Source organism: Xyrauchen texanus, chromosome 8, assembly GCF_025860055.1.
Source record: "Xyrauchen texanus isolate HMW12.3.18 chromosome 8, RBS_HiC_50CHRs, whole genome shotgun sequence".
Classification (NCBI taxonomy): Eukaryota; Metazoa; Chordata; class Actinopteri; order Cypriniformes; family Catostomidae; genus Xyrauchen; species Xyrauchen texanus.
The window spans coordinates 36,410,800-36,437,811 of NC_068283.1; the positions used below are offsets into that span (position 1 = coordinate 36,410,800).

The window sequence follows — 27,012 nt, forward strand, 5'->3', positions numbered from 1 at the left end:
TAGTTTAATTTCATCTCCTGACATTGCTCCACAAAATAAAATCGCAAAAAACAACACTTTTAATATTGTTCAAACACCAATGAAACATACAAGCCCTCACAGTGTAGTCAGGTCTAATCAAACAAAAACAGATATGTCAAACCAAATATTTCTTTAAGGCATAGAAAGCAATACAACATCTTCTAATAGTCTTTATGAGCCATGTCTAAAACAACGCTGGGAACAACGACATTTCAGTTATACTGTTAGGGTTTTTTTTATTTTTCTAGAACAATCATAAAGGGAACAATTGAAATAGATGCATCCATAGCACTCCCACAGTGGAGCAAAGAATAACAGCTCACAGCCACAGTCGCCATCTAGAATTGCCTTTACAAAGGAATTTATCTATAAAATCATGCATGCCTGTACAGTATGCCTAAAACAATATAATTGCAACCATAAACTATTAAACAAAAGTGGAACACAATGGATAATTGCAAATGAATTCTTTAGAAATAGAACTCGAGGCCTAGGCGAGGTTTCCCTGCTGACTTTGTTCATATTGACAATATTTCATAGATTAATATTTTTAGTATTACTCTTTAAACAACTGGATTCAATATACTTTAATATGTACACTTACAATAGATAGCTATCAAGCAGTTACACTGTAAAGTCAGTCAGTTTCTGGCAAAGTTAACGATTTGTTTTGATAAAATTAGAGTATTGAATTCAACAGTACATGTCAAAAATACAAGTGACAGCTCGACAAAGAGAAGAGGAAGTTTTTAGGGTTTCAGTCCCAGTTATCAGGAGGGCTAGCACCATTACAGTGGGTAAAATGTACAGCACTATTAATGAAAATTGCACAAATGAACATATTATAATACATTTTCACAGATTAAGGTGGGTCCACCAACATATGACAGCATTACTGAGAAACCAGACCAAAAACATCAAGTGGCATTTAAATTTGTGTAGGTCCTTAAAGGGACAGTTCCCCCAAACATGGACTCACCCTCATTTGTTTCAAACCTGTATGAATCTCTTTCATGAGAAGTCATACAGGTATCAAACATGAAGGTGAGCTAATGACAGAATTTTCATTTTAGGGTGAACTAGCCTTTAACATGTACAGCTGCTTGCTGCACAATATGCATTTGGATCCATAACTCATAATTATTCTGACTGGTTTCATAATTCCATTCCAAGCATTATACAAATTTGAACCTCATCTGTACCTTAGAAACAGAGATTTGGGTTCGGGTTAAAAGCGCAATGTCCAGGACGAACATCTGAATTCCACACAAAAGTTCTTAGCACTGCTTTTCTTCTTTCCAATGAAAACATCTAAACCACTTGATGTCTTGAAGGCATTTAAAAGTAACTTAAGTCCAGCCATCATGTTACAATTTCAATCAGTCTGACAGAAGAGACCAAGGATACAGGCTTAGTTGGTCTCAAAACAGCATTTATTTATTTCCCAGTTGAACGTCTGATATGGGAAAAACGATGCTGGTCAAAAAAATGTAACAAATGGGAGCAATCTGAAAACAGGACCTTATATGAAAACAGTGAACCTAAGCTAGGCATTACAAAATTCCCATGATAAAAACTATAAAAAGAAACTGATGTGAAAACCTAAAAAGTGAATTTAATTTATTAAAAAAATGGTGCTGGTCCTGACAAATGGCCTCATCCCATCAGCTAGGAGCGGATTTCCTCACTGGCCTTTCTGCTCTGATCCTGATGGAGGGAAAGAAGCAAACCGCAAACGTTAGCCATTCTGGAACTTCCGCCACACTTCTAAATTAGACATGCCCCCTTTCCAAATCCCCACCCCATAGGCCTTTACCACACTTCCACGTTAACAGAGCGGAAGCTTTGCTTAGTAGCATAAAACAACTTCCACTGCAGTCGGTTTCAATGGCAGTGCCCACAGCATTAAATTATGGACTATTTTATGTACAGTTCTACCTCACCTTACCATCATTACTCAGGGATAATGAAGTACAGCAAAACGATGTCATGTTTTATTATTTTAAACAGGATGTATGTGACCACTTCAGAGTACATGTATGCTTTTTTTTATTAGATTAATGCAAGAATAAAATACAAACTTGAGTACCTTTACACATTGAAGAGCATTAGAACAAGACAGGGGTATATAAAGTCTCACACACACAAAAAAAAAAGTAAATTCAGAGAAAAGTTTATACAGAGTATTTGCAATGATAATGATCACATTGCTTTCATGTACTTTATATAATTTCCATGTATGACTTCTGTATTTGAAAATGTTTCAAATACAGAAACATTTCCATCACAGAGTCCGATAACAGAAAATAGCTGGTTTCATCATTGTAAACATGGAGTGATATCCTTGTGGTTCAAGTATGATGATTGGGGAAGCGTACATAAGAGTTGCAACCGAATGCAATGTCAATAAAAACAAAGACGAAAATGTCCCAGTGTCTACAACTGTATTATATTTAAAAACAGGAGATGAGCATTTCGCAATTGTGAAAACAATGACATTAAAACACTTAAATGCCGTCTTTTTGGAATTGAGCACAATAATCCTCTGGGAGTACACCGAACAGCACGCGCAGCTCCCTGTGAATTAGGAAAACTTTGTGCCAGATCCAGCTCCGTTCCTGCTTGGTGTCGGACTCCACTGCTATGCGTAATGCAGCCAGTGATACCCAGACATCACTTCAGTCTTTTACGATGGACTTCAGATGATGAACTGATGCCTACTCCAACCGGAAGACATCGGATACTTCATATGCCTTGGGTTTAGGATGGACCCCACCGAACTTCAACAAAATGACCTGCTGGTTGAACTGTGAAGCATTTCATTGATCTCTGCCTGCATCACCTGTCTATTGATGGACTACACTCTTGAAATGGAATACATAGACAAAGTTAATTGCCAACAAAAGGCTTCATCAGCCAACTAACAAGGACAATTGCACCCATGTAAACTTCTGCAGTTAATCCAGGATGGACTTCAAAGACATTAGTCATTAATCTTACAGTTCAGGGGCCCTGGGTAGCTTAGCAAATAAAGACGCGAACTACCACACCTGGAGTCACAAATTCAAATCCAGGGCATGCCGAGTGACTTCAGTCAGGCTTCCTAAGCAACCAATTGCTAGGGTGGGTAGAGTCACGTTGGGTAACCTCCTCGTGGTTGCTATAATGCAGTTCTCGCTCTCGGTGGGGTGCGTGGCGAGATGTGCATGGATGCAGAGGAGAATAGCGTGAAGAGTCCACATGTGCCATGTCTCCATGGTAACATGCTCAAGCCACAAAATAGGATGCGTGGATTGACTGTCTCAGACGCGGAGGCAACTGAGATTCGTCCTCCGCCACCAGGATTGAGTCACTACACCACAACGAGGACTTAAGAGCCCATTGGGAATTGGGGATTCCAAATTGTGGAAATAAAAAATAAAATAAAAAAACTTGTTTTACAAAATTTTGGTTTAAATACTGACTCTTAACACTTGGTTTACTCATCATAAACCATAACTTGCACTCACCACAAATAACTAATATTGGCATTATATTCATGTTGTTTAGCCAGAGGGGAACTGGCCCCCACACTTATTCTGGTTTCTCCCAAGGTTATTTTTCTCCATTAACCAACATCTTCTGGACTTTTGTGTTCCTTGCCACGGTCACCTTCAGATTTACACTTCATATTTAATCAAACTACACAATGATGACCAAGACTTTATAGTTATTACGGTTTAATTTTTTGTTAATGCATGATTTTCTGTAAAGCTTCTTTGAAACAATGTGTGTTGTGAAAAGCGCTTTACGATTAGGCAATAAAGTGGTAGATAACACATGGTGAAGTACTATGGTAATCCAAATAAACTATTAAACGTTTGATGTTTACTGCCAAGTGCATCCAAGATGGCTACATTTATTTAGAAAAAATGCAATAGTCCATAGACTGATCGATGGGCGGATGTTCGTTTACGCTATTATTCGGAGCCGGATGTGACGACACATGGACTGTGATAAAGGCCGATTAAGACACCATTATACTGTTGAGAACACTGTTATCAAAGATGGAGCCAGAGAGCTGCAGAACGTCATCTCAAAAGCATTCTGTAAAAACTGGATATGAAGCTGAATGTGTTCAACTTGAGTGATTACTTCAACTACCCGATTTACAGCTTCCCATATATGGGCTGTCCTGTAAACAAGATGCTGGAAAAACAAGACTCATCACAAAAAAGTTGTCCATTTAGCGCTTTTACACACACATATACACAAATATTTTAGTTTTTAAAACGGTGCAGATTGATGCAAGAACACTTTCAATGTGAACATCCCCTTAGAAGGTAGCTAGAAAACACTAAAGGCCCCTCAATAGGTTTGAGAATAGAACTCACGCTTAGTTAAAACAGAAATTCAGAGACCCATTAGCAGTTTCAGAGTCCCATTTGTGTGTGTGTGTGTGTGTGTGTGTGTGTGTGTGTGTGTGTGTATATGTATATAAAATGTGCTGTTACCTCAGGAGGGGGAGGTCTGACTGTAACTGGATGAGAGGAACGTCGGGGTGGGGAGCGTTTGGGCTGAGCTTGTTGCTGTACTGTATCATAGTACGTCACACCCCCATAGACCTGTGACTGTGCCTGAAGAGTGAACAGAGACAGTCATTCAAGGTTCTGTTTTCAGGTTGTTTTAATTTCCTGTTTCTTCTGTTCACCCGATAATAATACTGTTTTTGACAATTTGTGGCAAAATAAACCTGTATCCCTGGTCTCCTTGCCAGATACATTTCAAATCTCTTTTGCCTGTTGTACAAATAAATGTTTCGTTTATGTGGAAAGGACAAAAGTTCTAGAAAGTACTAAAGTATGTTGTGTTAAAAAAAAATATTCCAGGTAAGTTTCAATTGAAAGCATGTGTGGCATAATGTTGATTACCACAACAAAAATAAGAGACTCGTCCCTATTTTTCTTTAAAAACAAACAAAAATCTTGGTTACAGTGAAGGACTTGCAATGGAAGTGAAAGGGGCCAACTTTTGGAGGGTTTAACTTTGACACATATGTGAAGCTTATATTTTAATAAAAACACTTACAGTATCTTATCGGTTAAAACTCGTGTATTATTTGAACTGTTGAGTTGTCATTTTTGCATTCATGTCGTCATGACAACGAAGTTATACAATTAGATATAACTTTACACAGAAATTAGTAAGCAGAATAAATCACAAATCATGTGAACACATTATGTCTTATGGCTATACTTTTGAAAAACTGAGTATTTTAACATTTACAGCTTGGCCACATTGACTTCCGTTGTAAATGTAACCCAATTTAATCTTTTAAGTATAGGAGGGACAAGTGGAAATAATTTTTTGTGGTAATCAATGCTATGCCACAAATGCTTTTGATTTAGTTTAACCTGTACGAAAGCCAGAATATTCTGTTAAGATGTTCATTGCTAAGATGTTTCAGCTCTGTTGGTCAATACAATGCAAATGAATGGTGACCAAAATTTTGGCAGCATAAAAGTAAACCATAAGACTCCAGTGGTTTGATTCATGTCTTCATAAGCGATCCACTCTGTATTGGGTGAGAACAGACCAAAATGGAAACTAATTTCACTGTACATCTTTGCCATTGCAGTCTCTAGGCACCATCATGATTTCAAGATCGATCACACGCCCTAGTGCTTGCACAGGGTGCTAGATGGCAATAGGAAGTGTCAAGCATAAGATCACATGATCGCTTAGGAGACTGCTGACATCAACATTTATAGTGAAAGAGAATTTATATTTTGGTCCGTACTCACCCAAAATTGATTGAATCGTGGTTTTTTGCTGAAGAAAGTCATACACATCTGTGGTGGCATGAGTAAATGAGAATTGTAAGGATGTACAGATACCTGGAACTCATGTGCAGTACGTCATGTGACTTGCTTTACAGCAAAACGTGCTCACCTGGGGGTTGGTGTACATTGGAGGTAGCGTAGCTCCGGCAGGGTATGGGTAATTGGTGTTCCCAAATGTCATGACACCTGGTGGTGGATAGAAGGGTGGGGGTAGCAGCTGTTGTGGAGATGGTTGCCCAGGTGAAATGGAAACGGGCGGAGCAGCGTAAAGAGCCGGATTGGGTATGGGCCCTCCTGATTGGTGCGGATGCAAGCCTGAAAGACAAAGCACAATATTAACAGCTCATTACATTCTGCACACCAATACATTCCCAAAGTTGATTATGAAATTAGTTTCCACATCAAAACCACCACATTATGTTCAATTAAACTGACATATCTGTAGATAAATGGGGAATGTCATCTCGATTTACAAATCAATAGACACCAAGTTAAATATCTTTCGACAATAGAATTTTACTTAAAAAGCATGGGAACCTTATTCATCCAGATATTTGGCCTAGACAGTAGTTTATTAATTTGTCAGTGGAAATAAATGACATTTCCAGGTTTGTATGGATTAGCGCTCAATTACAAATAAAAGGACTTAAGGAGATGATCCATCTCTCACCTGGGTGTCCAGGGTGGGTGGGGTGCGGCAGATGCATCTCAGGCTGAACAAGCATGCCTTGAGGGGGCAGAGCTGCTGGGTTGTCCCTGTGTGTGTAGATTGGTCCTTGGAAAGACACTGCATAAAAAAATTAGGGCGATTATCTTCCATGTATAAAGCCACAAAAACATTGTGTGTTTATTTTTTCCTAAAATTTCCAATCATGTTTTGAGTGTTCACATGAAATAATCTATAACATGCACACATGTTCCTTGAGTCAGTCACCATCAAAGAGCTGCCCCCTATGGGCCTAAAGCAGCACTGCACTCACTAGGTTCATAATAATGGCCCTCCATCACTCCTATGTGCATGGGTGCAGGCTCAGGAACTGGCCTCTGGCGCTGTGACGAATACCGCTTAGCTCGGCCACCACTGACACCCTAAAACAAAAACATGAGATGAGTGTACGGAATCAAACAACAACTTGTATCATAATGCAGTTATACTTTCCTCTAAGACACTAGCACTTTAAGCACAAAGTTGATTTTCAACAGAATCTTAGTTTAATGCTTCTGGAGCACGCACGCGTGCGCACGCACACAAACACCTTTTGATTTTGTCAGCAATTGATCTTGCTAATGGACCCTTTTCACAAACTGTGTCCCGCTACTGCCTTAATTTGGCAAGGTAATTTGAGAGAACCAGTAGAATTTTTATTTTATTTTTATCCCCTTTTCTCCCAATTTGGAATGCCCAATTCTCACTACTTAGTAGGTCCCTGTGGTGGCGCAGTTACTCACCTCAATCTGGGTGGCAGAGGACAAGTCTCAGTTGCCTCCGCTTCCGCTTCCGAGACAGTAAACCTGCGCATCTCATCACATGGCTCGTCATGCATGACACCGTGGAAACTTCATGCTACTCTCCGCGATCCATGCACAATTTACCACGCGCCCCATTGAGAGCGAGAGCCCCTAATCGGGACCACGAGGAGGTTACCCCATGTGACTCTACCTTCCCTACCAACCGGGACAATTTGGTTGCTTAGGGGACCTGGCTGGAGTCAATCAGCACACCCTGGATTCAAAATCACGACTGCAGGATGAAAAAAGAATGGCCAGACTGGTTCGAACTGACAAAGTCTACGGTAACTCAGACAATCACTCTAACCAAATGTGGTAAGAAAAATAGAATCTCAGAATGCTATTTTGAGATGCAGGTTGACGCCGTTTTGGCAGCATGAGGGGTATATAACGGGCAGGTGCTTTTAATGTTGCGGCTGATCGGTGTATTATGTGCACTGTTTTGCATTCATTTTACGGTCTTATTTGTATGCAAATCAGCAGTAAATGATTTGGCAATATGAAAATGTACAAATATTTGTCATGCCAATAAAGCACCTTAAAACTGAAAGAGAGCATGCAAGATGATTGAGTCACACAGATTCTGCCGTTTCAAGCATCTCCTCTAATTCATGACCTCAGCAAACAAAATTTTAGACTTCTTGTAATTTAAGATATTTAAGACTTTTTATGACCTTAAATTTTAAAAAGTACATTTAAGACTTTAAGGACCCGTGGATACCCTGATAACTATCATTTGTTATATTACCCTGAAAAAAAAAAAAAAAAAACAACATCATCTAGTCAACACTGCTGTGAAGTTTTAAAGGGATAGTTCACTCAAATATTAAAATTCTCTTATCATACACTCACACATCACAGATGTGTATGACTTTCTTTGGCCGAACACAAATAAAGATTTTTAGAAAAATATTTCAGCAAGTGAATGTTGGCCAGAACTCTGCAGCTCCAAAAATCACACAAGTCAGCATAAAAGTAATCCATAAGACTCCAGTGGTTAAATCTATGTCTTCTGACGCAATATAATAGGTGTGGGTGAGAAACAGATCAATATTTATGTCCTTTGTTACTCTAAATCTCTACTTTCACTTTCAGATGTAAAAATGAAGGTGACGATTTATTAACTTAATATACTAGATATAATCAAACTTTTGCTATAACAACAGAAGATGGTCACATTCTGTTTATTATATAATATTTTTATTTTGCAGAAAGTTTATTACATAAACTTTCACACTCGTCTGTGACCAGACAGCCATACTGTATACCATATTGTAATTGTGTTTCAGAGGTAATAATACTAATAAAGTTTACCCTGCTAGTTTAATTCTGCACTCCAAATACAGAAATGTGAAAAGGGTCCATTGGGGTGAATGGGATGAGAAACATATGTCTTTGGAATTTTAAGGATGCACATAAGCAATTACTAGCAGATTTGTTGACTCACCATATCCTCTATATTTCCATATTGTGGAGGGCCTCCTCCCATGTGCATGGGACTACGGATGCCTGTAATGGATATTACTGTAGTAAATGTAAAACCAATTTTCATAACACACAATGCAAGGTTACTCGTTCCTGCTCCTGGAGAACCATTTCAGAGACAAGTTTGATATAAATCAGCAAATCAAGATCTTTGGGCTAACTTAATCCAACAGCCAGGTGTGTTAAAATTCAACTCTTCAGGAAAATGGCTCTCCAGGAGCAGGACTGAGGAACCCTAATCTCGTAGATTGTCTACAACCCTGAATTAAAATACAGTGCTGTGAAAAAATATTGATTTTCCAATGCTGTGGTGGCCCACTCGTCTTTACAGAACTGCATTAGTTCAGCCACATTGGAGGGTTTGAGCATGAACTTTCCATTTAAGGTCCTGCCACTGCATCTCAACTGGGGTCAGGACTTTGACTAGGCCTCTCCAAAACTTTAATTTAGCTTCTTTTAAGCTATTCAGAGGTGTATTTACTCCAATGCTTTGGATCATTGTCTGGCTGCATAATCAAGTTGTGCATGAGCTTCAACTCACGAACTGATTACCGGACATTCTCATTTAGGATTTTCTGGTAGAGAGCACAATTCATGTTTCCCTCAATTATTGCAAGTCGCCCTGGCCCTGAAGCAGCAAAGCATTCCCACACCATCACACAACCACCACCATGCTTGACTGTAGGTATGATGCTCTTTTTGTGGAATTCGGTGTTTGATTTACGCCAGATGTAACAGGACCCGTCTTCCAAATAGTTCCCCTTTCGACTCAGTCCGCAGAACATTATCCCAAAATGTTTGAGGATCATCAAGGTATATTTTGGAAAAATAGCCTTAATGTTCTTCTGGGTTAGCAGTGGTTTTCACCTGGCCACTCTTCCATTGATGGCATTTTTGGCCAGTGTCTTTCTAATAGTGGAGACATGAACAGAACCTTTATTGATACGAGAGGCCTGCAGTTTCTTGGATGTTGTCCTTGGCTTTTTTGTGACTTCCTGGATGAGTCTTCGCTGTGCTCTTGAAGGAATTTTGGAAGGTCGGCCACTTCTGGGATGGTTAACTACTGTGCCAAGTTTTCTTCATTTGGAGATCTCACTGTGGTTCTTTGGAGTCCCAATGCCTTTGAAATAGCTTTGTAATGCTTCCGAGACCAAAGTATTTCAAATCACCCTTTTCCTCATTATTTCTGGAATTTCTATTGACCTTGGCATAGTGTGCTACTGGGTAAGACCTTTTAGCCAATTAGAATTTAGATGTTGATTTCATTGAACATGGCTGACAGTAATCAGGCCTGGTTGTGTGATTTAATAACCAAGGGGACAAATAATTTTTCACACAGGCCCAGTGGGTATTGGGTAACTTTTTTGCTTCAATAAACAACATAATTATTTAAAAACTGTAGTTTGTGTTGTGATTTCCTAGATTTTGTTTGAATATTTTAAACAATTTAGTATGATATACACAAAACAGAAGAAATCAGGACGGGGACAAATACTTTCACAGCACTGTATGAGAATAATATTTCTAAACTTTTTTACATTTATTACCCCTCATCTCAGCCTGCAGGTAGGAGGGCGCGTTCTGGGCCCAGTTCTGCCCTGCTAGGCTGAGGCGGGCGAGGTCCTGATCAAGTCCACCTTGTGAGCCGGCATCACCCTGCTCCTGCCACGATTCGCTCTTCACTGCTGTGGGGGCTTGCTGCACTGCTGGCGAAGAATCATCTAATGACGCCTGCTTACCAAGGTCAGATGGCCGCGTTCGCGTTGCCCTACGTGCAAGGGAGTACGATTTCTTCTCCACCTGTCTCTCTTGAGGTGGAGATTGTTCTCGCACCTGCCCGGCTGCACTGCCCCCTCCAACCGTTGGGCCCGGCTCTTGTTTCCGTGGTGATTGAGCCCTCTCTCTCTCATACTTGTAGTGGTGAGCGGTGTACGTAGTTGTTGCTGTTGGAATCTCACAGTCATCCTCTTCTTCGCTGCGGATGTCTTCCACCAGCAAGTCTGAGCTGCGGTCAACGTGAGTGGCATGAAAGCCACGACCCCTTAGCCTCGGACCCCTCTCACCCTCAACAGGCTGCGGCCGTACTCCCCGAGGTGGCGGGCCATCCAGGTTTGCCTTTGGGTGTCCTCGGCCTTCTGTCCTGTGTGGGGCTGATGGAGCTCGGCTTCCCTGGAAACTGCGATGGGGAGGCTGAGTTGAGGGTCGTCCAGTAGGTTTAGGTGCAGCAGGGGCAGCGGGGGGTGGGCCGGACTGTATAGTAACAGACTGATGGGTGTTGCGGTGGCCAGGAGGGGGACCCTGCCACGTGGTACGAACAGACTTTTCACCGTCACGGTGGCGCCTTGGCTCACGATTGGGTGAACCAGCATATCTGCAATGGAAGTAGACATTAGTGGTGGACCAATATGATTTTTTCAATGGTTAATGCAGATACAGATATCAGGAGAGCAGACAAATTGTATAAAAAAATAAATAAAAAAAAATCCCAGATTGGACTGTCATTTCCTTTTAAAGACTGCTGTCCAGTTCACAGGACTGATTACTCCTCAAATGCGATGGTCACATTTGTTTTTGACTGCATTTGTAAGTGGTTTTTGTGATTCGATCACAAAACGTTTTAGACCCCGTTTACACCTGTATTTAGCACCAACTACGTTTGACCGGATCAAAAACGCATCTTTTTACCAGGTGTAAATGGGGTCAAACAGTACTTTACTTCCTAATCAGTCTCCAAATCTTGCAGTTACAATTGAGTAACTGAGGGGCACTATGGATGTAATTGAGGTGTTGAATGAGAAGGAATTGGCAATTGGAATTGGCCGTTTGGATTAGTGTGAAGTCAAGTGTGGTAATACTTGTAATATTTTGATTCTTCTTGATTCTACTGTATTGATATTCGATTTTTGCTGGAGTCATGCCTACCAATGGACAAGAATCAGCTTTTAAGGTGGAAAGAAAATGCGAAGAGGTATGAGAAACTCAGCTTATCAGACAAATGTGTCTGTACATTAAATCTCTGAACACGGGCAGAGCGCAAAGCCAACTTATTAGGGTTGGGCGATGTCCCCTAAATTGGCAGTTGACGATGTTGACAGTAAAACATCGCGATGGATGATATCGTCGGTGGGGTGGGGTTATATAATTTCATATAATTTTCAAAAATTATAATTTCGTTATTTTACTAACCCAACTAATGACTCGTCGGCGCTTTATCAGTAGGTTGCACGACACGTGAAGCATTATTTTTTTTTTTTAGCTTTCATTTAAGAAGAGTTGTGCACTTTTTATTTTAATATATCTCTTCACACAAATACTATTTTCCACTTAAAAACTATAATTCCTTTATTTTACTCACTGATGAGCAAAAGGTCGAGGCAGAAATGACCATGTACCTGCAGGAAATGGCCATTGATGGGGAAGAGGACCCGCTGACTTTGACGACTTTGACGACAAAGGTTTCCGTTCATGCAAGATTAGCACGGAAATATCTGTGCATATGTGCTACCAGTAGCCTACTCCATTAGAGCGGGTCTTCAGCACAGCGGGTAGTGTAGTTACTCCAATCCGCAGCTTATTAAAACCAGATAAAGTGAATTTGTTGGTATTTCTGGCCAGAAACATCGAAATTTAAACATGGTCTATGGTGAAAGATAGTAGACTTCTTTACGCATTTTTCGCCATCCGTTGTGGAGCTATTCGATTTTGCATATTTTTTTTAAACGTTCATTTGTGTAGTTCATATGACCACTTTACAATATTTCAATAACAATTTATTTTGTAGCCTGTGCTGAAGTTAATTGTGCTGCTAATTATAAGTGAAATGTTAATGCCGAGTTTCGGTCTGAGTGTTGTTCCCGTTTTCTTGTTTTATTTGTTGTTGTTCTATGTTTTAATAAATGTGTGTTATTCATATTCACCTTGTTTCTTTCATTTGATTTGACATTATGGATTTATGGCCAAGGAAATTTTTCTTTAAAAGTATTAACCAGACAAAAGTTATTTGACGTTCACTGGTCTGGGTTTATCTTAAACTGCCGCTTCAGTGTATACAAGAGCTATGTGACAATGAGCAAGATTTTCTGAGACACTACAACTACTAATAATTAATTAATAAAGACTATTTTCTTGTAGCCTACAACATAAAATATTTTAATCTAAATGTACAGTGTAAGACATGTAAAAAAAGACAAGAAGCTAACAATGTCAAGATCAATATTTGTGCAGCCTGCCTGACACGGTATTTTCACAGACTAACACGTCACGTCTCTGGCATATACTACAGTATTTAAAATAGCATATATGCATTAGTTATATTCTCAATTTAATTTACAGAGCAATCTGCAAAGTTTTTAGGTTAACTATAGAAGAGACTAGGATTAGTGAGTCACACTAGGAAGACTCGCAAAAGGGGGCGTGGCATCACGATGGTGGCTCTACATCGTGATATCGTCCATCGGCACAACCCTAAAACTTATACCATTTTCTTTTCTGAAATGATACAAATGTGAAAGCTTGTAATTTATAAGTCTATATACAGTATGAGCATTACCTTAATGCATTCAGTATTGGTTTCTATGCAAGCTCCAGGTGAGTGCAAAGGTTTTTGCTGTTATTCTTTAAATGTTATTAAAAGATTATTTTTTCCTCACATTTTTATTAATGCATATTGTTAATTAAATTTTTTCCAAAAAGGCATAATCAAATTTTGAAACCTTTCTTGGCAATGATTGTGAATTAAACAATATTAATGTTGAACAAAGCACTCATTTTTAACTTGCATTTTAACTTACAAGTAATCAATTACTTGGAGTTGGAGTACTCGTCTAAGAAATTACTTGAAAATGCCCATCCCTAATTTAATTACAGCAAGTGAGATACACAAAAATGCTGAAATTAACTTCTTAAATGTTTACTTCACAAAAACAATATGAAATAAAAAGTTCAACCATTGACAAAGCTGTCAGATCATTTCAGATCTGACACAAATAAGATATAAACAGCCACTGACGATGATAAAATTCATAGTCAAATATTTGGCCAACAATTGTCCAGGCTAATATATTATCAGTCTATTACCAGTAGACAGTCATAAAAAAATAAAATAAGCATAAGTGTCAACAATTAAACAATTATATCAATATCACTCACTATCAAACTGATAACATTTATATGGCGTAAAGCAAAACCACCTCACCTCGGTTTTCGTGTCCTGTATGATCGTTCCTCACTTGGCCCTGTGCCATTGCGGATGTCATAACCATAAAGAGCGATAAGCTCTTGGCGGGATTTTGGTGCCTGCTCCTCTTCACGGAACTTGTCATGTACCCAGCGGCCCTCGTCCTTCCACAGCTTCCTGTGTCTGCCTTTAGGCCTGATGACAGATGGATAGAGAGAGAAGGAAGAGAGACCCCAAGCTGACAATGTTCATCTACACCATTGAGTCATGTTAGATGCAACACAAAAGGAATATTCCAGGTTCATTACAAGTTAAGCTCAAACAACAGCATTTGTGGCATAATGTCGGTTACCAGTAAAAATAAAATGGACTCATCCCTCCTTTTCTTCAAATTACTTGTATAACCACAAGATGTAAACAATGTTAGTTCTGTAGTTAAAATTGATAGTGATATTCACCATTTCCAACAGAAAATCTCACCTCTCCTCCTCCGGAGCTTGGCCTCTCACATCATGCTCAAAGAAAAGGCCTTTTCTGGGGATGTATGCTGGATTCTTTCTGTCCTCATCATCGTCCAACTTCTGGCCGCCTATACTGGCCAATTTATTCTCAGGGTCATCTGTGCTTTCCTGTAAACATTGAGGGCCGGTATAAAGCTTAGTTTCAGCCTAGAAAGGATTTACAGATAAGAATACCAAATAGCAGAATTAGGGCTGGGCGAGACATGATAAACCGGTAGAAATTTGCCAACCGGTATACATTTTGAAGTATCGTCTCTATTGCGGTAACACAAAATTGCCACACAAGAAATGTTTACAGCACATAACACGTATGCATTACACACTCTGCCGGACAAATGGAAGACGGAGCAACTGCTCGTTCCTCAAATACATTTGAATGAGAAGATGAGGTGATTATCAAGTTTGGCAAAAGAAAACAGCGATTTGCAATGCTTGTACATTGTGTATGTCAATATATCCATGTGCGCATGCATAGATAGATAGATAGATAGATAGATAGATAGATAGATAGATAGACAGACAGATAGATAGATAGATCTCAGTGGTCAGCGCTTCACGTGAGACTGATAGAAATAATGAAACACCATTTTTCCACAGACAGCTTTACATGTCATTAGATGAAAAGCTTGTCTAGAACGCAAGGAAAAATGACACTGAATCTGCTTCTGTGGCATGAAATTTAGTTTGAGCCACCATTAAAGCAAATTCAGTGACATTCATCCTGCGCTCCAAACACGCCTCCCATCCAAACACATGCAGCTGTGTTTTGTGTGAGTGTTGCGCACCCAGCCTGAAACACACAAGAGCGCAAAAGTGTTTTATGGATAATTTTTATTTATGTTATTTTACTTTTTGCATTGCTTTGAGATGATGTTAAGTTTGAGGAAAGTCATAACAATAAAAAAATAAATAAACCTGACTGGAATTCTATTTAGGAAAAGACTTCGTGTTTTCAATCCTATGTTCTTTCTTACCTGTCCATCTCCACTCTGTCGCTCCCCAGAAAGATTGCCCTTCTCATCCATTTTAACCTTCTTCGTCCCTCCATCTTTCTCTTCCTCCACTATCTCTTCCTTTGGAGCATCTGTGGCAGGTTTCTGTTCCGCTTGAGGTCGTGAGGCCTCTTCATCACTGAAATGCTCAACCTCCTCTTCATCGTCTCCTCCCTGAAACATACAGACGTCAAATCATTTAACAAAGGCCTAGCTCAAGTAGCACCTTTTCAAATTGTGTGATTTTCTTCACACTTATTATGAAGGGAAATATACAAAATTCCTAGAAATGCAAAGGGATGGTGCGTCATAGCATGCATGCGATTAAGTATTAAAAGCAGTTAATAGCAAAACAAACAACAACTTAAAGGGTGCAATTTATGCGCCGCAAGCCTCACCAAATTTCAAAGCCCCCACTTGCCATTGGTCTGATAAACCAATGGTCACACCATTGGAGCCAATATTGTTTTGTAAAGCACAGTCAGGCCACTCGAATCAAGTTGCATTTATTTGGTGCCACAAACATGGAAACATATTCCAATCCAAAATAAAAGTCTTATATCAATTTGCAACGATTTATCATTATACTACATCCTGAAATTTCTGCATTCATAAACATTTTTTTTTTCTTTTTAAACTGGCTGTTGCAGTCTGGATCTCCTTAAAGGAATATTCCAGGTTCAATACAGGTTAAGCTCAATCAACAGTTGTGGCATAATTGTCCAACACAAAGTTGATAAACACAAAGTAATTTCAACTCCTCTTTCATATTCTTAAAGAAATACTGAAATAGAGGTTACAGTAAGGTACTTACAATGAATGGGGCCAATTTTTGAAGGGTGTAAAGCCAGAAATGTAAAGCTTATAATTTCTGAAAAGCACTTGCACCAATTCTTCTGTAAAAACTTGCTATCTGGGCTGTGAAGTTTATTAAATTGTCATTATTATGGGCATTTTAGGATTTAAAGCATTACATTGTCATAATAACGAACTTGTAAAATTGGAAATAATTTTACACAGAAAAGGTTAGCAAGTGATTTTATCACACTAAAATCATGTTGTTTACTTCTTCATGCTATACTTTTAAAACAGGGAGCATTTTAACGTTTACGCATTGGCCACATTCACTTCCATTGTAAGGGCCTCACTGTAATACAGATTTTTGCATTTTTAAAACTAAAAAGATGTCCAAATAATTTTTTGTGGTAAACAACATGCCACAAATACGGTCAATTCAGCTTAACTTGAATTGAACCCTGAATATTCCAGTAAACAGCATACTTACTTATGAAACCGAGGGGTCTGTGCTTGTCTGCAGTGAATTAAAGCCAGCTTTACATACGTCTGGGCTGTAGAGATGGTGTACAAAGGGTTGCTAGGACACCAAACAAAGTGGAAAATCAGCAGCAAAGATGGCACAGAATAAACCCGATGAGCGGACACCTACTAAAACCCCATTTGACTCAGCAGGGCCACTGCATCGAAACAAACCAATTTGAGGCTTCACAACATGCTTTCTTATATGTCTAAATTACCTAATGATGATCATACGGCAATCATCAAAATGCATTTTACATAAGATGACCAGCAAAAGTCTGGATGGTGAGTCATGTCCACTAATATTAGACAAGGAGTACAGATGCACCAACAGTATGGGGCTCAGCATTGGCAGTACTTATAATGGCACAAGAGATTGGTGCAAAAAAAAGTGACAATTTTAGTTAAACACCTTTCATTTTTACAAATTGTTACAGATACTTTTGTTTTTAATTTCTCTGTGGGCAAAACCCTTCATCTTGTGAATATATGATTAAAAATATGATTGTTAAAAATATGAAGCATATACATTATTGAATGTTTAAATAACCTTTATTGATTGTTCAGTTCATGCTGATTTTGACTGACAGTGCCCAAGAGAAAAGGAATTATTTTTATAATACCACGATTGCTGATAATCTATAGATAAATTCTATGTTGATTAACTACTTATCATACAGTATTTCTTAGCCTAGTGTATTGCAAAAAACTTTTCAAAAACAGCTTTCTGAATACACCCAGTCCCACCATCTCCCGCCCCCCCATCTGTCGTTAGTCCCACCCTCAACTCACGTCATTGGTTGAGTAATGCTGTAGGGGCTGGTCTTAGCTGGTCCCACTAAAATTAACCCATAAATAGCTAACTGTATAGTTGTCTCTGCATATTAAATTGGGAAAGGAAAAAGTATTTTAACACAGAAAAAGTAACATACATCAGCTTTAAAGTTCAATAAATACATTTGAAAAACGAATCAACCACTTTATCGGTTATTTGCCTTTTCCACCACCTTAGTTATCGCTATAGACTAGGAGTGGAGAAAACTATGAATTGTCCAATGCATCACGTTCTTCATTAAACAATCTTGATATGGATTCTTCAATCCCAAGATCAATCTTTTACTCCATGTGCAACACTCTCCTACAATGAGAGGAAATCACTTGCAAATTTGCAAGCAAATTTCATGCTATGTATAGTATATATATATATATATATATATATATATATATATATATATATATATATATATATATACACATATACAGAGGTGTAGTGGTAAAAAAGAGGTGGGTAAACTATAAATTCTGGTGGACCATGACGTGGTCACCCGGTAAAGTGGGCCACTGCCTACCGGTGTATGTGTATCCTGATGACATCGCTATAGGCTATCATTTGATGGTACTACCAAGGGTATCACTGGTTGTTCCCTCATCATAGGTCACACAATCACTATTCAATTCATACATTAATCTAAGTTCTTGTTAAAGAGACCCAAGAAGGAATAATATGGTTGAAATCTATAAAGTTTACTAAATGACAAAACAGAGAGAACAAAAATATTTAAGAGAGATAGAGAGGGAGGCTTATATCCAGGTCTTCCAATGCAATACACTTGTACATAATGATTAGGGATTTGGGATTATTTTCATAGTCGATTAATCTGTTGAATATTTTCTCGATTAATCAATTAGTTGTTTGGTCTATGATATGTCAGAACAATGTGGATCAGTGTTTCCCAAAAGCCCAGGAGGATGACGTCCACAACTCAAAGATATTCAGTTTACTGTCACAGAGGAGAGAAGACACTAGAACATATTCACATTTAACAAGCTGGAATCAAAGAATTTTTGCCCGCCACAATATCAACGCTGACCGCCACACATTGATTTTGGATTTATTTTTTAAGTTTTACTCAGACTATTTAAAATCGTATTTGATTGCAGAGAGCCGTAGCGCATTCGCGCAGCACTAGGCTACCTCTCGCTCGTCCCTCTCTCTCTCTCTCTCACCGTCATGGAACACCGCTGCATAAATCTGTCCAACACAGCACTGTCAGTTATTACTTATTAGCCAGCATGCAAGGAGCCTAGCTAATAAGGAGAGCCAAGTTATTGTTAGAATACAGCTGGATTTTTGAGATCAGCACGCTGTATATAGCTGGTAGTAGTCAATATCGATGCACGCGCATGGGAAACACTGGCAGCAGCGCATTATGAAAGACTTTGTCTTAGGTTTAACAACCTATGAAACTAATAATGAACAATATGAAACTAAAACGACATACGCTTAATTTAAAATGGCTTAGGAACTATCTATTTAGGTGGATAAACGCAATTTAGAGGTGGATAGGCCCACTTTGGAAGTGGGTAAACGCTATTTCCGAATTTTGGGAGGCTGCGTACGTGCTTAGCCTCCACATAGTATATATACATGTATATATATATATACACATATATATACATATATACACATATATATATATATATATATATATATATATATATATATATATATATGGCAACTGGCTGATAAAGGTTTAGATTTCACTCAGAAGTGATTGTGTAGTCTAGTGGTGGAGTATTCAACAGTGAGATCCTTGCATCACATGTTGAGAGTAAAAGTTGTTCTGTGTAATTTGTGTCTAAAAGACAAGATCCAAGCAATCCATTTGTCATTGAATAATGTCTCTTTTACCACCCTTTGTTCTTTACGGTCAGCTGTTGATGAAAACAACAAACACTTTAATTCTAATTACACACAGCACGGATCAAGTAAAGCCATCTGAGGCTCTTGTTAACATTCACTAATTTACAGAAGCTCTTCACAGAAATGCCAGTTCACTTATGGGGCTTTTCCACTGCACGGTACAGCTCTCGCACTCTTTTTAGGGGGTTTCCATTGTGGATAGTACCTGGTACGTTTTGTAGTACCACCTCGGTCAAGGTTCCAAGCGAGCCGAGCCGATACTAAATGTGACGCCAAAATCCTGCAGATTGGTCAGAGAGAATAGTCACTACCAGCGTCACTGGATTGGCGACACGGGACATCAACCCGCTAGTTTTAAATTTAGCTACAGTGATAGCAGTATTATTTTTCAAAAAGAGACTATCAAATTGTAAAAAGAAATGGCTGTGCGCAAAACCACGCCGTGGTCAATAAATGAGGTGCAGGCGCTCCTCTCGTTAGTGGCGAACGAAACGTTGTGAAACGAAAAAGTCTTTCAGGAAGTGTCTCAGCTGTTGGCCGGACATGGCTAATACCGGACCTACCAACAGTGTAGGGAAAAGTTACACAATCTTAAGTGACTACAGAACCATCAAGGTCCACAACAGTGGTTCAAACAGAAGAAAGTGGAAGTTGTTCAACCAAATGGACGCTATGGCAACAGACCAGAGAGCAATGGGAGGAAGAGTGCCCTGAACTCTGCCACAACATTATTGGAGTCCACGATGGAGGACGGTAAGTTTTGTTACGTTAAATTCAAATTCTGCTTGAAAGCTTCACTTTATTTAGTTGACCAGCTACTGGAAAGCTTGATTCTAAAACAACCAATTTAACTGTTACACTTGTGTAAAATCACCATGCAACAACTGATTTATGCAGCACAATGAGCTAGTAGCCAACAGCTGGTGGTCCTGTTTGTGTCGCGTTTAAGATGATGTCACGGCAGTAGAGGCAGCGCAACTATGACGATCAGCCTATAATCCCAACCACGTTGAGGCAGAACTAAACTGCAGTGGAAAAGCAAGCTAAGAAAAGCGAGCAGAGTCGAACCGTAACGTGCAGAGGAAAAGTGAAAATAGAGAAAAGTTTAGCATGTTCAACAATTATGCAATTAAACAATAAACAAAAAATGTATTCATCATAATATCATATTTATTGATTGATTACATGTGAAGGGTGAGGGTCAAAATCCCTTGTCTCTTCAGAAATATCAATACATATATATATCCTTTTATATCAATATCTATCTGTATTCTGTTGCTTAACTTCTTTAATAAAGTGATGAATTAACTATATGCATGATCACATAATCAATTCTACTTTCTTATGCATAATTGAAATATACTTTGAATCATATGTGTGTTGAATGTTAATTAGTCTCTTTTAGGAACATCCCAGAGTCTCTCTGTCCTGCACGTCGGCTGAAGGTCTTTTGGGGGATAAGCTTATTTGTGACGCTCTCCAGCCTCTCAGGGGAGGGGGTCAGGGGGAATGCATTAAACATGTGTTCCAGATGTATTCTGTGTTTGATTGTTACCTTTCCATGACTAATTATATGGTTTAAAGTCCTATGTAATAATACCTGAATAGTAGAAGTGTGATTTTCTTTTATTATTTCTTTAGGGAAGAAGATTATTTCAACCCTCTCCTCTGCCCGAGGAGTGAATATTTTATCTCTCTGTTTTGGTTCAAATGGCCTGATAATGTGTGCTCTAGCTGTCTTGTGCCCAGAGAAGGACTGTCGTTCGTCAGTGTTTTGTGTGTGCGTTTGACCTTCTACCTAGGTTTTGAACCAGGGATGCACACCAGGCCGACTCGAAGACGCCCCGCGACCATCTGCGAGGTCACTTCAGACGTAAATCTCGGGCGTGGACGACAAGTGCGCTGATTAATGTTGATAGGCCATTTAACTATCTATATGTTGTGACTTTATGTTCTTTTAGCCAATCAGGAGTAAAATAATAGAATATACGTCCTTGCAAATGGTATAATTGATGTAAGATTTTGTGTAAGGTACGAGTTAGCTTTCGATCTCCTCGTGAGACTTTGTCGTTGGCTCTACCAATTTCACTGCAAACTATTCTTCAGTAAATTTTGATTCTTTAACTGAATTTCTCGACTCCTGGTTTTCTTTCTCCATATCTGGTCCAGGTCATAACTGTTATACCCCTAACACATGAATTTGTCATTTAAAAAAAAAAAAAAGCTAAAATGTGACAAATGGAAAAAATATAAATAAAATATACACACAGTATCTCACAAAAGTGAGTACACCCCTCACATTTTTGTAAATATTTGATTATATCTTTTCATGTGACAACACTGAAGAAATGACACTTTGCTACAATGTAAAGTAGTTAGTGTATTTGGACATTTTCACTTAGGGGTGTACTCACTTTTGTTGAAAGGGGTTTAGACATTAATGGCTGTGTGTTGAGGTATTTTGAGGGAACAGCATATTTACACTGTTATACAAGCTGTACATTGTAGCAAAGTGTCATTTCTTCAGTGTTGCCACATGAAAAGATATAATCAAATATTTACAAAAATGTGAGGGGTGTACTCACTTTTGTGAGATACTGTATATTTGTAAAATTAATATTTTCATAAAGTAGCAGTTAGTCTCCTATATTTACCGCATTAGCTGGGAGAGAATTTCTTTCATATGTAATCAAAAGTAACATTATAAATAAAAATATACAAATACATAAAATCGAAAGCCTGTGAATCGGAATAGAATCAGGTAACCTGTAAAAGATTTTGTAATACCCAGCACAAGTCCTGTCAAAAATCAAAAGATCTCTAGTTTACAATGTAAAAAATAGATACATTTTGTGGCCGATTGTACAAACCCAACAACGCATACGTGTAAAATAATGAAGGCATGCCAAACAAGGTTGCAGAACAGCAGATTTTTCATGCAGGGTGAATTCGGGGTCAAGGGGAAAAAATTTTGGGTCAAGGGTAAAAATGTTGTGGTGCCAGGTTTCATTTAAACTGTTTATGAGCTTTCACTGATAAAATAATGCTATTTAAGGGATTTACATAACCTTACACGTTGTCAGGTTATATCAAGCAAAATTGGAGAAAGATTGTGCATGTAAACGATCAATCTCTAGCTAAATGTTTAAAACAACAAAACTAAATCAATCACACCATCATATTCAAAATTGTAAATAAAGGTAGAGCTAAAGTTTAATTTTCCAGTCTAAGCACTGACAATGACTGAGCAAAGCACAGATTGCATCTATGGACTGTCATGGACACATCTGACTTCTTTTATTCACCATCAAGCAGTCTTCCAACCCCATTAAGATCCTAATGAATTCAGCTGAGCATTGTCTTCCACAGCTGGCATAGAGACTTACCTCAGTGTGCGATCCATTCTCCTCCAGATCAGCACTGTCATAGTCTGATAACACTGCTGTAGAAAGAAACGCCATCAATCAGCATTTAATGCCATTCTGTTTCATTAGCAAGACCAATAACATGCAGCTTAGAACTGGACTCAAGAGTGACAGCTCATTACAATTTAAATGAGACACATACCTTCACCTACGCCATCTTCACTTTCCTAAAGAGAAGGGGAGATCAGAATAAAAATAAATTAAATTGTCTTAACAACTACAGTCAATCAACATTGCCTAATAGCTACCTTCTGCATGTTCTGCACTGATTTGAGGTGGAAATCTGAATACTCCAAAATGGATTAACCCAAATAAAACATTTTAAATGGAGCTGAGAGTAGTAGGCTCAAAAAGCATGATCAGATTAGGCAAAATATGAAGTAAATGAACATGCAAGGGGTTGGTGGTTTGTAGAACTTTGTGAATGATGGGTGTTCCAATTCTGCAGAGTTCTGCATGCAAAACTCCCGTGTCTGCCTGCATATCACCCTTAAAAGATTATGTTTGGCACAGTCTGTGCTGTTCAAAATTCCTCTTAATGGTCAGTATACCTTCCCATTTCCATTTCATATTGAAAACGCCAGAATATGACAAGTCACCTTAGTGGAAACCAGTTTTTATAATGAGTAGTTTAAAAGGTCTCCCAGGGATAGTTCACCCAAAAATAAACATTCTCTCATCATTTACTCACTCTCTCCATGTCATCCCAGATGTGTATAACGTTCTTCAGCAGAACACAAATTAAGATTTTAGAGAATATTTCAGCTCTGTATGTCCATTTAATGCAAGTGAATGGTGGCCAGAACTTTGAAGCTCTAAAAAGCACATAAAGGAGGCATAAAAGTAATCCATATGACTCTAGTGGTTAAATCCATGTCTTAAGCAATATGTTAGGTGCGGGTGAAAAAACAGATCAGTACTTAAGTCCTTTTTACTATAAATTCTCCACCTTGCCCAGAAGGTGGGATAGGCACAAATAATTTGAATTGCCAAAAACACAAGAAGAATGTGGAAGTTAAAGTGGAGATTTATAGTAAAAAAAAAAAAGGACTTAAATATTGATCCGTTTCTCCTCCACACCTATCATACCGCTTCTGAGGACCTGGGTTTAAGCACTTAAGGATTACTTGTATGCTGCATTAATGTGCTTTTTGGAGCGATAAAATTCTGGTCATTCATTATGAGGACCAACAGAGCTAAAAAACAATATTCTTCTAAAAGTCTTAATTTGTGTTCTGCTGAAGAAAGAAATTCATTCACATCTGGGATGGCATGAGGGTAAATTATGAGAATTTAAATTTTTGGGTGAACTAGCTTATCAACCTCAAATATAAAATTCAAGGACCACACAGCAGTTCTAATCCAACCAGAGGAATAAACCATTCTACAAATGTCGCCGAGACAGGCGAAAGTTAGCTCCAGATCATCCTTCCTGATTCTGCTGGACCTTTATGCAGCCTTTGATACGGTCAGCTATCAGATCCTACTCTCCAACCTCTCTTCGCTGGGCATCACAGGAACTGTGCTTGGCTGGTTCAAGTCCTCTCTCTCAGGTAGGTCCTTCATGGTAACCTGGAGAGGTGAGGTGTCCAAGTCACATCAGCTACTTAGTGGGGTACCTCAGGGCTCAGTGCTTGGGTCACCTCTCTTCTCTATATACACAACATCACCGAGACCCCTCATTCCGGCACATGGTTTCTCTTACCACTGCTACGCTGATGACACGCAACTCTACTTGCCTTTCCAACCAAACGACACCATGGTAACGGCTCGAATCTCTGCCTGTTTGGCAGACATCTCGGCCTGGATGAAGGAACACCACCTGCAACTCAACCCAGCAAAGAATGTTCTCCTTGTCCTTCCAGAAAACCCTGCTGTTGAACACAACATCACCGTGCAGCTGGGTTCAACTACAGTAACGCCTTACAAAACGATCAGAAATCTAGGGGTAACCATTGATAACCAACAAAATTTCACACATCTCAAAAACAGCACGATCATGTAGATTTACACTCTACAATATCAGGAAGACCCTTCCTCTCTGACCATGCCACAAAACGTCTTGTTCAGTCACTTGTCATAACTAGACTGGATTACTGTAACGCTTTCATTGCAGGCCTCCTGCATGCACGATTAGGCCCCTGCAAATGATCCAGAATGCAGCAGCACATCTGGTCTTTAATTAACTAAACATTCCATGTCTCTCTTCGCTGTCTGCCTGTTGATGCAGGAATCAAATTCAAGGCTCTGATGCTGGCATACAGAATGGTCACTGGGTCTGCTCCAGCATACCTAAAATCATTTCTGCAGAGCTACGTTCCCACCAGAAGCCTACGGTCGGCTAAGGAACAGCACCTTGTTGTACCAACACAGAGGCACCAAAACACTTTTATTACTGCACTTTAATCTGTATTGAATACTACTATTCTGATGCTAGTGATACTTTGTAATGCAGCACTTTTCACACCACTGTGTCCTTAAGATGATTTACTTATAATGTATTCCTCTTTTGTAAGTCACTTTGGATAAAAGTGTCTGCCAAATGAATAAATGACAGCCATGATTTCAAACGCTCAAAAACAATTTCCTTAGATCAGCGTTTCTCAATACTGGTCCAGCAGACACCCCTCAAAGCAATGTATTTTTGGGGGGTCTCTGGGTTCTGACACACCCAATTGAGGTTATTGAGCCTCTACTACTGAGAAGAAGAGTTAAAACCAGGCTAGATCAAACAGACATCCAAAATGTGCAAAGCTGGGGGCATCAGGTCCATGGTGGAGAACCACCGAGTTAGATGTACAGCACGAAATCCTATGGCCAAAAAAGGAAAACGCCACATGAATGTAGATTCAACGACATCGATAGAAGTGGGGTCGAATCTGTATGCATGCAACTATAGAAAAGGCGTCTGTTATGGTTAGCTGTTGTCGGAATCTACACTTGAACGTAGTTCAACATGTACCATCTCGAGTTGTAGTAGTAGTATCGCATATAATAGCGTTTAAAAGGAAACTAACTCGGTTTCTAGATCTTCTCAAATTATTATAAAGTCCACACACTCACATCGGCCCCGATTATAAAAGCAGATTTATAGCCACACACTCACACACTCGGACTCGTCGTCACTTTTGGCGACCACGCGCTCCACTGGCGTTTCCACCGGCTCGGGGTCTTTTCCGCGAGGCTTCCTGCCGGCCGAAGATGCTCTCCCGCTCTCGGAGCCCGAGGCGGACTCGTCCTCATCTTCGCTGTCCTGAGAGGCGCGCCGTCTCCGTCGCCGCCGGTCGGCCATCTTAATTCTCACAAAAAAGCGGATCTGCGCGCGGCATTGTGGGGGTTCGGGGATGCATCATATCCTCCTGTTCTCGTGCGCTGGGAGCGCGCGCATGAATACATATTCGTGCGCGCGTGTTTCACAGTGACGTATGCGATCGTATTTTCTGTGCGGTTTCGTTTCAGTGAAATCAGAACAAAACACAATGTACTGCAGAATTACTGAATATAAAGCTGCAGTGAGGCCAGTGTGCATTAGAACTGATTAAGGCATGTTACAGCACTGGTTTTCCATTCATTATGAAACATTTATTGAAATGCTTTTAAGGTAGGTACATAAAAACACTGAATGCACCATGATATTATTTGAAGTACCTTGGTCAAGCACAGTAAATACCAAGGTACCGGAATATGGTAGTCATTCAGTACCATAGGTAGGTACATGAGAAAACACGGCAAGAATGCACAGTGCAAGTTACCATTGTATTTCAAATGCTATGTGAATAACATGGTAGGCTACATGAATTAGGCAAGCATTCAGGTATATATCAATGTACCATGGTATTAACATCAGTGTACTATTATACTGTCAGCATTTTTTCCCAAGGGATGAATTGTTCAGGCTTAAAGCACCCGTCTTTTTAATGCAAGTTGATTGTGGGCAAAACTTTGAAGCTCCAAAAAGCACATAAAGGCAGCATAAAAGTAATCCATATGTCTCCAGTGGTTTATTCAATTTTCTGACGAAATATTACAGGTGTGGGTGA

General features: G+C 39.2%; 1 protein-coding gene across 1 annotated transcript; it reads right to left on the reverse strand.

Moving 5' to 3' along the window:
* Window positions 1–26,277, reverse strand: LOC127648456 (protein CASC3-like). Its single transcript, XM_052133135.1, has 13 exons — window positions 26,079–26,277; window positions 23,115–23,139; window positions 22,934–22,989; window positions 15,509–15,700; window positions 14,494–14,642; window positions 14,032–14,208; window positions 10,385–11,208; window positions 8,800–8,861; window positions 6,824–6,932; window positions 6,514–6,630; window positions 5,953–6,158; window positions 4,515–4,637; window positions 1–1,728 (listed from the first exon to the last, which is right to left on the reverse strand). Exons 1-13 carry the CDS (start codon window positions 26,262–26,264, stop codon window positions 1,690–1,692), a joined length of 2,265 nt encoding a protein of 754 aa, XP_051989095.1. The 5' UTR covers window positions 26,265–26,277; the 3' UTR covers window positions 1–1,689.
* Between the last annotated feature and the right edge of the window lie 735 nt (window positions 26,278–27,012).